At 41.3% G+C, this 14,256-nt stretch overlaps 1 protein-coding gene across 3 annotated transcripts in view; it reads right to left on the bottom strand.

Annotated features, from left to right (window-relative positions):
• Window positions 1–14,256, bottom strand: part of POU6F2 (POU class 6 homeobox 2) — a 750,988-nt gene that overhangs the window by 66,542 nt on the left and 670,190 nt on the right. For all 3 annotated transcript variants that reach the window (XM_088478147.1, XM_088478148.1, XM_088478149.1), the window contains one exon: window positions 10,590–10,796. In XM_088478147.1, coding sequence (XP_088334273.1) covers window positions 10,590–10,796 — 207 coding nt within the window. The remainder of the gene's footprint in view (window positions 1–10,589; window positions 10,797–14,256) is intronic.

Genomic DNA, 14,256 nt, shown 5'->3' with positions numbered 1-14,256 from the left:
GTTGTTTACAGTATGCTTTCTTCTCTATTTTTGTGTTTCACTCTCTCATAAAAACATATTTGACTACACAATGAACAACGGTTGGACTAAATGTTAAGCCAAAGTTGCACCTATATAGTCCAAGCACAGGCCTTGCCATTTAAGCATCACACATGCTTAAAACCTACCCCTAGAAAAAAGCTACAACACAAACTCTAAAACAGTAGCTCAGGTTCTAAACCTTCCATGAGCTCTAATTGCGTAAAGTAAAAGCACTTGCGAGTGATTCTTTTAAACAACTGTAAAGTAATAAATAGTGTAGCTAGGCAAGTAGAAAGGCTATCAGCAAAGTAAAATGTACAGGTACATGTACATGTACAGCATGTACTGTGTATTGTTTTAACTATGGAGACCACACCATAAAAAGAATATTGCTAAAATAGTGAAAGTGCAGAAAGAATAACAAGAAAATAATGCATAGTCAGGTCACACAAATGACCCTAACTACCTGTAAAACAATACATAGAATAGGTCTTTTGTTTATAGTGAACAAAGAGCCTTAGGTATGTTCATAGCATTAAACCCTGCCCATCCTTTCTCTGCCAGCACATGACTACCAAGAAGCATAGTGACTAGGGATGGCCATCGGTAGGTTAACAATCAATGGTTCCCAACAGAGATTGACTTTGATGGTATGAAACCATCGGCTGTTAACCATCAATGGTTTCATCCATGGATGATCATCCCTGCTTTAATAATTGCTGAGCAGCGGGCCAATCAGTGGGTGGAGTGGGGGCTTCGTGGTTCATGTCGGCACATGAAAAAAGAAAATCTCACATTGCCCTGTGCCACGATGGTGGGCAGCCATTGACTCTCTGCCATCAATGGCAAAAACATCAACCATCAGAGGTTAACCATCGATGATTTTCAACCATCCCTAATAGTGACTAGCACAGACCAAGAGAACAGATTACAAGCAGAGACCATATGTTACCAGGCATTTGCATTGCTGGGAAATTACTGCTCATTTAATGTTACATATTTATAATGTATTTTGGTCTGCTTCCATGCCCATGAAGAATCTCTCTCTTCTGTCTATGTATAAATTCTGTCCTTGATGGGCAGAAAGCAATGTAGGGAGCATTGAAGTTTGTACTATCCACATTTCCTCAGCCAGAGATTTGTTAATGTCTGGGTGGCCTGTGTGCAGTGTGCCCCACCTTCTTGGTGCCAATTTCTGTGATAGTTTCTATAGTGTATGGTGTATGCTCAGATGATAGAGAAGGCTGTAGCATAGTGTCATAGCCTTTACTGTCACCTGTTTTGTTGTCATCCTTCTGAATCCAGTATATCATATAAAAGACCACTTGCAAAAGGTGGGGTGCAGGGCATGGGAGGTCTGTTTACAGCACCCTACCTGCACCCATTATAGATTTGCCAGTGTTTTCAATACCAACATAATAATTAATAAAACCTACTGATACCTGTCATTCATGATGACTAATAGCTGCCAAACAACAGACAACCAAGAACAAGTTCTGAAAACCAATATATGTAAGATAATAACTGCAAAAGGGCAGGGAATCGAACATGTTAAAATGAAATTTGTTATACTGCTATGAAGAAAACTTGTATAACACATGGCAAGTGTGGAAAATAAAATACCATAAATAATTTCCTTGGTTAAATGGTCACAGATTAGCAGAAGAATTTTCTTCTATATGTTTTTGTGCCACTGTCTTTTATTGTGAGTAACCAACTGGCTAAAAATAAATGACTTTGCAGTTTGCATGAGAACTCCTCATAGAGATGAATAATAATAAACGTGGATGATCGCAGTGAAGTATGTTCTTGCAGTTCCGAGCCTTAGTGTTTCCTACAGTATATAGTGCTTATTTATAAATGTTATTTATTTATTTGGTAACGTGTATACTATAGTATATCATACTGTACAGTAAGTAACCATTTAGCATAAAAATGATTTTAACCATGATCAGAGCTGCAGATATTTAAAAAAAAATATCAGGGTTAATGTCTCTAAGCAGAAATAATATGTGGATAATATACCCGTCACTGTAAAATTAAAGGCTATTAGTCACTGTTGTATTTGTGTACACATTAACGCTTGGTGCAGGCACAGATCATCTTTAATATCTTTACAGCTCATAATAAAAATGGAGTTTTTATTATGGTAGAGAATGTATCACCTCCACAAATGTATTAAACTTATAAAACCAAATTAATAATAAAATAAAAGTTGATTGTATAGATACAATTATTGATTGTATTGGGCCCAAGTTGACAAATAAATACATACATCAATTTGCAAAATATGAAGCAAGAAATAGTAACCCATGTGACAGAAATAGTAACCCATGTGACAGAAATAGTAACCCATGTGACAGAAATAGTAAACCATATATAAAAAGCTTGTTCTCAACAAGCATCCAGCAATGGCAATAAGTAGTATCATTATTGAAAGCAGAGTATGACACAGGCACAGCTATAGCTCAAAATATACCATAATGAAAGCCAAATATCAAGTCTTAACAGAGGAAGACTCAAAAGTCCAGGGACATGAATGATTTCTACATTCTACAACAAGATTTAGATAAAGAAATATGAAATATATATGCAACCAGGTTTATCAATAGCACCCTCCCTCACTGCGATCTTCATTACATGTCAGTATGTGACTGATCCATCCGGCCGGCAGTGATACGTCCCCCCAAGCCTTCACTTGCTGCACCCAGCTCCTTCATCCTTTGTAATCATATTTGTTTGTTGTAGATTATACCAATTGTTTAACAGGCTTGCTTATTATAAATAGGTGCCTCTTTTATTGATTAAATGTATTAATTTAACATACTACTGAAATTAAGAGTAATGTGTGGCCCATTTGCAATTTATAGGACTGTCCAATGTGGCCACAAGGTGTATATGACCAAGTTACATTTCACATACAAGATACTGTAATACACTTGACAAACTAAGGGAACGCTCGGGGAGGGGGCAGCCAGTTTGGCAATGCGGGAGTGTAGCATGTCCAAGTAGATGGTGTGAAAGGATGAGATGGCGCGATCACTATTACGGCACTGTAGAATGAGCATCGGGAGCATGCTCTGGGAGACATGACTACTCTCTCAGGCGTCCGGGAGAGCTATCTGAGAATTGGGAGCCTTCCTGATGTTCCAGGAGAGAAGGAAAGTACAATACGCACTACAGGTATACTACTGGAAAATAGTACTACAGAAACCAAACCTTCACATAAAAGAAGACATTCATATCAAAAGTCCAAAGGGCAAGGATCCTGGGATACAGGGGTATATTTACTAAGCCTTGGATGGAGATAAAGTGAATGGAAATAGAGTACCAGCCAACCAGCTCCTAACTGCCGTGCCACAGGCTGTGTTTGCAAAATGACAGAAGTTGGTTGGTTGGTACTTTATCTCTGGTCACTTTATCTCCATTCAAGGCTTTGTAAATAGATCAAACAGTCTGGATTACCACTGCATGTATTTTTCATTCAGGAATAATTATGTAACACTTTTAATACTGGTTGCTATGGGTAACTACTCAACTTTATCTCTCTCCAAAAGCTTGATACTGTACATCCCCCCCCCCGAGTGTGGTATGTAATATTGACATTCAGAATGTCAACACTAGAATATCACAATGATCTGAATGTAGACATGTACATTATGTCAACATGTGACATGTCGACATGCATAATGCTGCAATGGTCCTAATGTCAACATTCTGCATGTCAACTGTAGGTATGTCAACATAGCATTTTTTATAGCCATAACCCTATCTTAAACCTAACTGCAGCCTAACACTAAGCCTAAACCTAACAGTTAGTAACATGTACTGTTGACATAATGGCTATATACCATTAACACTAATTAGGCTGCTTAAAAATATGTTTGCATCACTTAGTTATTCTAAATTATATTTATACTTTACAGCAGCAGAAAATGCATATAATGCTTTGGCTATTATGAGTAACTTTCCATCCAGAAAACAGTTTTGTCAATACTGCTTTTCTTAGTACGTCAAAAGATTGGTTACCATAGCAATGCCTCTTTGTTTACACCCTTGAGTAGTAATCAGAGAGGTGAAACGTGCTGACAAGGGGCACATCTAGGACCTCCTGCTGAAAAAGTCAAGGGGGAATTTCTATAAAAAGTAATGCTTGCCATTTACAGACTTCCTAAATGTTATGTTGCGATAAAGTAAAATATCACCGGAGAATCTTTATTTTTCAGAAGGGAAGTTATAATCAATATTACAAGACACCAAGAGACACATAAAAAGCTGTTCTCTTTCTGCTCTGATTGCAGTTTCACGACAAACAATTTTTGTGGAGGGAAAATAGCTTAGGCTGAATGGCCTTGACATAATGTGCATTCCTTTTAATTATAGTCAACTTTCTATTTAAATTGCAATTTTTCAAATGAAAAACACTGGTTTATTCTTGCAAACTTGGCCACTGAATAAATACTACATTTTCCTATAAGTTTACGTAGGCTAGCCATGCTATTCATGTTAGCCAGTTTGGAGTATTAAGGAACACAAAAACTGAAGCAAACACCAATTTTCACTCTCCAATAAGCAGAGGAGGGCTGGGCCCTGGGGCAGGGTGCCATGTGCCCCCCGGGCTGCAGCGCCATGCGGGCCGTGGGCAGTCTGTGTCTCTGTGACACAGCTGCCTGCACCGCGCGTGTAGTGCTGGCCGGACGGAGTTCGGTCAGCGCTACACAGTGACTGACAAACACACAGTCACCAGCGCCGGCATCTGTGTGTTTGTTTTAAGTAGCAGCCAATGAGGGTCTGTCAGACTCTCACTGACTGCTGTTCTCACTGACTGCCCACTGCCGGAGCCACTCCATCTTTCGGCTCCAGCAGTGGGTAATGGGAGAGACGTCATGACAGAGTGGGCCGGCCTGGGAGGACAGACGGAGGAGCGGATGACGGCGGCGGGAGCGGGGATTCAGGTAAGTGTTTATGTATTTTTTTTATTATGCGTGTCTACTGGGTGGGGGGGCACTACAAGGGGGAGACCACTATTGGAGGCCCTACAAGAGTGGAGACCACCACTGGGGGCACTACAAGGGGGGGACTACTACTGGGGACACTACAAGGGTGGACTACTACTACTGGGGGCACTAGAAGAGGAGGGGACTACTTCTAGGGGCAATGCATAGGGGGGAGGGGACTACTACTAGGGGCACTGCATAGGGGGAGGGGACTACTACTAGGGGCACTGCATAGGAGGGAGGGGACTACTACTGGGGGCACTACAAGGGGGGACTGCTACTAGGGGAACTACAAGGGGGGGACTACTACTAGGGGCACTACAAGGGGAGGGGACTACTACTAGGGGCACTGCATAGGGGGGAGGGGACTACTACTAGGGGCACTGCATAGTGGGGAGGGGACTACCACTGGGGGCACTGCATTGGGGGACCACTGCTGGGGGCTCTATATAAAGGGCAATACTGGGGGTACTGGATAGGGGGAGACTACAACTGGGGTCACTATTTAAGGGGCACTGCATAAGGGTTACCACTATTGGGGGCACTGCATAGGGGGTGGACTGCTACTGAGGGCACTATATAAGGGGCACTGCATAGGGGGTACCACTACTGGGGGCACTATATAAGGGGCTTAATACTGGGAGCACAAGGGGCACTGCATAGGGGGTACCACTACTGTGGCACTTTATAAGGGGCACTGCATAGGGGGGATCACTACTGGGGGCACTACTGGAGGCCTGCAGAAGGGGGTCCTCTCCTGGGGCACAGGGGGTCACTGCATATGGGCACCACTACAGGGGGCTGCCCCATATCTTTATTTTTACTTTACATTAATCCCATATGGACCTGCCTCCTCCCTGGAACACTTGAGAGGGGGGGGCGCCGTAGCATGCAGTGCTCCGTGCACCCTGGCTACACGCTACTCCTCTGCCAGGGCCGTCTGCATGCATTTGCCCCCCAGGCTAAAAGCTGCCAGCCAGCCCTGCCAATAAGATCCTTTACCTTCCTATCTTCACCGGAAATGTCCAAGAGAAATGCAGCTGTAGAAGGAGCCTAATGTTGCTGAGCAGCAGTTTTCTGCAGTGATTTACAAAAATGTTTCCATGGAGTATATTTACTAACGCATGGCCCGAGTTTACAGAAGTGGAGTTGTTGCCCATAGCAACCAATCAAATTCTACGTATCATTTATCTAGCACCATCTAGAAGATAATAGTTAGAATCTGATTGGTTGCTATGGGCAACATCTCCACTTCTAAAAACCCACACTCTAGTAAATATACTCCTAAACCTCACTTGCTAACAGCCACACAGCTTGAAATCCTATTAATTAGAATTGACTGGATAACAATGTCTGCTTTGTAAAATCTTGTGCGTGTATATATATATATATATATATATATATATATATATATAGTAGTGAGGATACTATGTTTAATCAGCAAGTGGATGTTTATGCAGGGAGATTTAGGGAAAGACAATATCCTGAGGAGGTAATTGAGAGGGCAGAAGCAAAGGAAAAGAACTTGAGAGGAATGAACTACTCAAATATGAGCAAAACCAAAATACTTACAAAATCAGAGAGGCAGGGGGAAAAAAGGTGGTGTTTGTAACACATTATAGCCATAAGGAAAAAGAAATCCGAAGAGTTTTTACCAAACATTGAGATATTCTGAAGTCTGATATGATTTTGAATTCTATTTTACCTGATAAACCGGATTTAGCTTTTAGAAAGGCAAAAAATCTTGAAGATCACCTGGCCCCGAGTTTTTTAAGACCACTAGATGAGGCCAAAGAGTCATGGTTAAAAAGTACAAAAGGTTTTTTTAGATGCAATACCTGTAATATATGCAAACATTCCAGTAACATTACTAACAGATTTTATCATTTTAATGATACAAGGTTTCTTAAGATAAAAGATTTGATGAACTGCATGAAAACTTGGGTCATCTATCAACTTGACTGCTTCTGCCACTTGAAGTATGTAGGTAAAACAAAGAGAACCTTAAAATTACGCATACAGGAGCATGTTTGATTAGAAAAAGTTGGACTTCCCCTAGTAAGAATGGCTGATTTTGTTGAAAAGAGTTGTAGAGGCATAAAGTGTGACTTCTTCTGGACTTTGATGAATGAGAGCCAATATATTTTCAGCAGAACTCAGCATGAACAAAATTAATTTTGTTTATGATGAAATGGCAAGCCAGTAATCTGTAAACAGCTATCTACATGACTGCCTAAGGGTTACCTAGATATTCATACTGTATATGGACTTGCAATTGACACTGACATTACAAGAGGTACAACTCATCCAATTATCTACTTCATGATGCTTGGCAGAATTTTTGCACACATGGAAATCATAGACTACACTTATATTATGAATAGAATAGTTACGCTGACAGTATTAGTTGATGGTGGAAAGAGAATTGAATGTACTACAAATATATAAGACCATGAGGGATGATAAAACAAAAGTAAAGAGAGTGGATCCCTTACTAAATTTCTGTGTTGAGGACCATTATTTACAGTTAATGCTGACATTGTAAAGGAGTAAACAAATTATAAATGTCAAAAGTTAAAGGAAATTAGTAACATATTTCTCAGCTGCCCTCTGCTTATACCTAGGTGGCCCAAATGTATGCTCGAGATGTTAACTAGTCAAACTGTAATATATTCTCAGTACTTTGACATATTCTGTGGATGGGAGATCTTTTCTTTCATACTGTAAGATTATTTTTTAGTATTCATTGGGTGCTGCTAGTTTTTCTAATGAATGAAAGTTGGTTTAGAGGGGTGAATAATAAACGGCCCTCCAGCTGTTGTTAAACTACAAATCCCAGAATGCATTGCAACATTTTTTAGCATGACCAAATAGCAAAACTGGCAGGGCATTCTGGGATGTGTAGTTTTACAACCTCTCGGGGCAGCCATTTATTGCCCACCCCTAGTTTAAGATCCTACTGTATACAAAAAAAGGCCCAGTATAAAAAACATGTTTTGTGACTGTTGGCTTTTTAATACAGCATTGATATTTTGTTTCAGGACATACATATGTCTCAATTGTGTCCGTGCAGAGACGCAGTTCTTATTTTAGGCGCATGCAGGGAGAAGTGTATTGAAAATGTATTGGGCATTCCTGGGCAGCGACAGGGAGGTATCTTAACACACAAAAGGAAATAGTCCGTCTTATGGGCATGTTATGGAAGTGTCGCGGGCTTGTTGGTGAAAGTGTTTGCTTTTACATTTGGATGCACGGATGTACACAAGGGAATGTTGTTGTAGAGGTATTTGCATAAAGACACAGACTGGCGATCACCAATAGACGCTGCTGCGGGCTTTTCTGCATCTGCCTGTGCATCAGGCCCAGTGTCCGGTGATGTATTATGTATGATTAGTGACTAAACCACATTATTGGAATAGTGCTGTAGCTCAAAACCTGAACATAAATTACATGAAGGATTTTGCTTTGCTTATTGTGGTTTAGCAAATTACAACATGATGGGCGGGATGTATTAAAGGGGAAAATATGGTAAAACTCTCGAAAATGCAGTTTTTGGAGGACTTACTGCTGTCCCCATGTGTACAAAGCACCGGAATGTGATACATTCTGGTGCTTCTTCCTGGGGGGTTTACCCAATAGAAGCCTATGGGCTTCTTATTGGGACACTCTCCCTTGGGAGGGATCCGATCGATCCCTCCCATCATCCCCCATGGCCCGCGGCTTTCTGCGCATGCGCAAAAAGACACCAGAGCGACTTTTGGGTGTTAAACCCGGAAGTCCCTCTGTCCGAAGCCATCGCAAAGGACATCTCTTATCGGGAGAGCTGTCCTTTGTGATATTCTAGGTACATACCATGGTAATGAACTGCTGTATGTACCCGAAGACAGGCGGGATGCACCATGGTACATCCCACCTGATGAATTATTGAATCAATAGTGGCAAGATCAGGATGGATCTTTATGGAGCGGCACAAACTAAGGAAAAAGTTGGCTAACGTTATCCCCCCCTCCCCATAGCCTAACCCTCCCGGGGGATTGCCTAAGCCTAACCCCCCCATCCCCGGGGACAGAGCTGTACTTACCAGTGTCTGGAAGTTCGGCATACCAACGTTTGGTATGCTGACGCTGGTATCCTGATGTCCTTCGGGATATCGGTGTCGGCATTTCTTCCGGCGGCAGGATGCTGGCATCGTTATTTCAGTGGCCGGCATCCCGTCTGCCGCCCATTTATCTACATCCCCAGTGATAGATATATTGCCTGTTCCATTGTACGGGCAATATATCTATGGTGCATCATAGGGTGTATATAGTGGATAAGTCTGTGAATGACGTTGGTCACAGACATATCCGATCTGCTGTGCAGCACAGCAGATGGCCAATATATCTGAAAGATATATAAGTCATCTGCTTGAGTGTACGAGCAACCCGCCAATCACCCGTACACATGCTGCAGGGACCCGGCAGTGATTGAGAGCTCCACTGGGTGGACGGAATAAATGCCAGCCCATTTGAGCTGTCAAGCCCAGCAGACAATTGGTAAGTGTGTATAAGCCTTTTATTATTGAAAAAAAGCAGTTTTGCTTAATTTAAATTAATTAAAATATAGGATTTTAACTTTTTACATAACTTTTTACGTATTTTTATTTGTATTTTTCATTATTATATTGGACCTTTTTTTGAGAGCATTAATAGCATTCATGCTGGCTGGACTTGTGGGGCTGAAGAAACTGCTGCAGCAATTGATGATATTTATCTTTAGCCCTCCTGTACTAGCAGTGTGTTTAAATAACTGAATAATTACTGCTATTTTAAAAAATAAGCACTTTTTATATTCCATTTGAATTGCTAATAATTGACTCCACTTCTATTAGCTATGAAACGAGGATATAAGTGTAACAAAAAATGTATCTGATTTGAAGTGTTACTATATGACTTTGTATCCAATGGAAGTCTGGTACTGATATTGCAATATAGATACTTTCTAATTTGCTGAAATTTTTGGAAGTAAGGACATAGAATGTGGTAAGTTTATGGTTATATGTATATGTTTTTATTAAATATCTCATTTTAACACAATTTCAGTGTCATTTGTATCACACCAGCACAGTATTCTTATTTAGTTCAATTTCGTTTTATTTAAGACGTTGACAATTCCTCTAATAATCTGTTGTAGGTGTGAAAATAAATCGACACTGGTCATTTACTGTGTAGAACAGGCGCTGAGGTGTTTTTAGTTTAATTTGCTATAATACTGATAACAGATAAAGGGGTGGAAATTACATATCTTGTTGTGTGAAGGGGCTCACAGCCATTTCTACCCTGTAAAAGAACTCAGCTGACTGTCTTTGTCCATCTCAGTATCAGGCCCCTGGTGTTTGCAGGGTGCTCTGAGTATTCTCCATTAATGAGGCCAACTTTGTGGAGTCAACGGGTGCTTTTTAGGGTTTAGTCAAATTGCATGCAGTTATTCGAGAACACTGTGTGGCTTCTTTGTATGTAACAGCTTTTAAGTATAAAAAATATTTTTGTGTTGTATAAGATATATATGGTAAATGAAAAAAAAACACTTTACCTGTTGTCCAGGTTTGAGTGGTGAAAGCGTTATACCCTGGGTATTGATCACTGGCAAAATCTGATTCCCTATTACGGTGGCAATGATCTGTCCCTGGGCATTGGTCAGTAGTTGCGGCGTAATGGGCTGCACTTGTAGTCCCTGAGCTCCGCCACCTGCTTGGTTGGATGATACTGGATTTGGCATGAGTGGAATTGTTCCAATAATCTGAAAAACAAAAATGTCACATTTATTATTAGTAGTATAGCATGGTGGAGGAAAAAAAAACACTTGTGTGTTAATATATACTTTGGTGGAATGATATCCCCATACATTATTTTTATACAGATATCAATTCTGGTCCTGTGCTGAGTCAGGAATCAGGATCTTCTATATTCATCAAAAGTATTTTTGCATGTTTTAAGGAAGATTACTGGTATTCTTCAATATAAAAGATCGCTATCTGCTGGATATGACTGGAGAGTTGGTACTTGTCATATGATTTACAATAATATTTTCAACAGTAGGAAAACTTTTGATGATAAAAATAATTCCTCAAGTAAAAAAAAGTTTCTGAAATGCCAAAAAGATTTCTGAAAATAAAGTTGTAACAACTCTCCTCAGCTGCCAGTGGATGGACATTTGCAGCATATATTGTGGGTGAGGGAATATAGATCGCATTTAAGGGAGTGTAGATTATGGGCCCATATTCAGAGCCGGACACTATTTGCGCTCGCTCGTTCAGAAAAAGGGGCCGGATATTTAAATAGAGCGCTCGCTCTTTGCGATCTGTTGACGCCTCTATGTCTGAGTGAGCGAACGAATTATGCGCTCGCTATTTTGTAAAAACGCCCCCTGGCCGCTCGCATCATACGTTATCTCCGCTATTTATTAGATTAATCGAGTACATCGAAAGGTGTCTGAACTGCTCGCAGTGCTTGTGGTTGGATTTACCCACCGCAATCATTCGAACAGTTCAGGCTAAGAGACAACCAAGTGACGTGGCCGATGACGCTGCTTTGTTAATTTTGCACACCCTTAAAACGCCCGTTTTGACCATTTGGCACGCCTGCGTTCGGATCTCTACTCCCCGTTCTCAAGCACCTTCCCGTTACCACCCACAAACGCCTCATCCTGTCACTCAAATTAGCAGGCACTCGCTATTTTGCGAACACACGATTTCCGACCGCAATGACTGGTTGGCGCATGCGCATTACGACCCATACGCATGCGCAGATGTGCGAACATTGCTCGGAGCGAACGAGCGGCCGCTTACGAGCGGTTTTGAATCAGGCCCTATGTTTTTTATTTATTTTCATTTCATTTAACTTTATTTGTAAAGTTGCAGAATTATGTATACTTTAATATCATGATTGCACTTGCTCAGTAACTTGCTCATTGTGAAACTTAAACTAAGACTACACTTTCAAAAAATGGTTAGCTTTAGTGCCTTTTTTAATGTATAGTATCGTTGATTTCATACGGCAATTATTTACTGCTATTTTTAATGTGCAACATTGATTCTTGCTTCACTGGGGTGTTTCAATGCTGTGATGTGCAGATGATGTGAGGTTATACTATTTCCCATTTTAGATGAATAGTTTTACTGATTGGGGTAGCGGGTGCTGTTTCATAGTTTGGGGGCACAAGCACTTTTCTGTGTCACATTGTTGGGAATAGTAGGTGGGGGCTGTGTGTTTTGGTAAATTGGATGGTGGAGATGGGCTCCATAAAATAACTTCTTCATACCATTGTTACAGCTAATGTAGCCCTGTTATCATGTGTGTTTCTACTATAGTAACAAAATAGAACAGCTTGAAAAACTGGGGTAGATACTACTTATATTGTTGAATTACAACTTCCTTTAACATGATCTAGTGTCTTGTAATTTAGGCTTATGGGCCAGGATTGGTATGATCTGTCAACAGTCAAAATGTTGATGGTGTAATGTCGACTAAAGAATGTAGAAACGGTAGTAATGTTATTTAAAGCATTTTAACTGTGTCAGCTTTATTGGTCTGAATCATAATAGCATGCTGCTGTGACTGCTTTAGCATTTTTAGCTGTAATCGAGTAAGCGACTATGGCCCGTATTCGATTAGAGGCAAAAAGTTGGAAAGGTTTCGCCTGTCCAACTTTCCGGCTGCTTCACCTGTTTCAGAGGTGAAAACTTTTTGTGCGCAGCCCCGCTTTTTGCCCTATTCAACTCCAAACCACCGAAAACGGAAGTCGGCAAAATCTGGAACAGGCGGAAAGTACTGTCAGATATGGGGAAGTGAGTCTGTACCCCAAAAGAAGATGCACTAACATAGGGAATGCATGTAGATGTGTACTTTTACCCCTAATAAAAGTGTTTGGGGTACTTAAGTAGTTTAAATAGCTTCTTATTAGCGTCTATGCAAAAGTATTGAAGAATGGCACAAAGCAGTATTTTTGGTGAAAATAAGTAGTCCTGTCAAATTTGGGGTACTTGAAAATGGGTTCTAGCATATTTTAATGTTTCTAAAGTGAACTTTTAAAAATGTCAAAAACGCACCTGCTACGTGCACCTGTTTTCCCAAAAACACCTGACCAATTCTTGCAGACCCCCAAGAAGTCTATTTCGCTAGTTTTTATGCCCCCACTTTTTACTTTTTCACCCCAAAAATGAAAGTACTTTTTTAGGGTGTTCATATGTTTTTCTTTTTGTTTTGTTTTCAACATTTGGCCTTTCGGGGACTGTCTCAAGGATTCTGGGTCATGTCTCCATGTTTGTACCCCAAAATAAAGATTTTGCACTTATTTTCACCTGCTATTTTCGCCTATTACATTGCATTGAGTTACCACGTAGGCGAAATCTGGCTGGAATTGAATTTGGAGCTAAGTTCTGACAAGGCAAAAAGCGGCAATAGGCGAAACTTTTTTGCCGACTACGGCTTTTCACCTCTAATTGAATACGGCCCTATATGCTAATGCTAATATCAGCCCTTCCCCTAGTGTACAATCATGCGCCTGAGTGTGCAAGGACTGGGACACCCACTTTGAGTGTCTTCAGACAATGTAATGCAGAGTGTCATTAGACGCACCATTAGCTGCACCATTAAAACTTGCACCAGCCCTACAGTAGGTGCAGATTATCCTTCTGAGTATGGCCTCCAATGTGAGTGATTGTCTGTGTCCACAACCAATTCAGTGACATACCTGTGACAATCCTACAACATGCCCATAAGACGGACCATCTCCATGCATCTGCATAGCATCCTCCCAGTTACCACGCAGGAACTCCTGTGATGGAATCGGTATGTAATCCAATCCCGACAGCGGTGGAAATCCCGACTGCTTCTAAATGTAAGTAACCCTAATCTACCCCCCTAACCCTCCCTTAGGGGTGCCTAAACCTAACCTCCCCCCCAGTGCCTAAACCTAACCCCCCCTTCCCCACTGCCTAAACCTAAGTCTCCCGGGGGTGTGCCTAACCCTAACCTACCCCTGGGGGTACCTAACCCTAACCCCCCTTCCCCTAGCCTAGACCTAACCCTCCCGGGGGATGCCTAGCCCTAAGTCCCCTCATGAGCCCTAAAACCATACCCTCCCCCCGCGGCTGTCCGCGCCCGGCTTACCTTCATTCGGCATGCCGTGCTTCGGGCTCCCAGCGTAGGTCCAATGACAGGCATCTGGATTTCGACGTCTGTCATTAGTGCCTTGCCGG

The sequence above is a fragment of the Taudactylus pleione genome, unplaced genomic scaffold (genome assembly GCF_031769625.1).
Source record: "Taudactylus pleione unplaced genomic scaffold, aTauple2 ptg000208l, whole genome shotgun sequence".
Lineage (NCBI taxonomy): Eukaryota > Metazoa > Chordata > Amphibia > Anura > Myobatrachidae > Taudactylus > Taudactylus pleione.
This window is presented reverse-complemented; position numbering and strand designations above follow the sequence as displayed.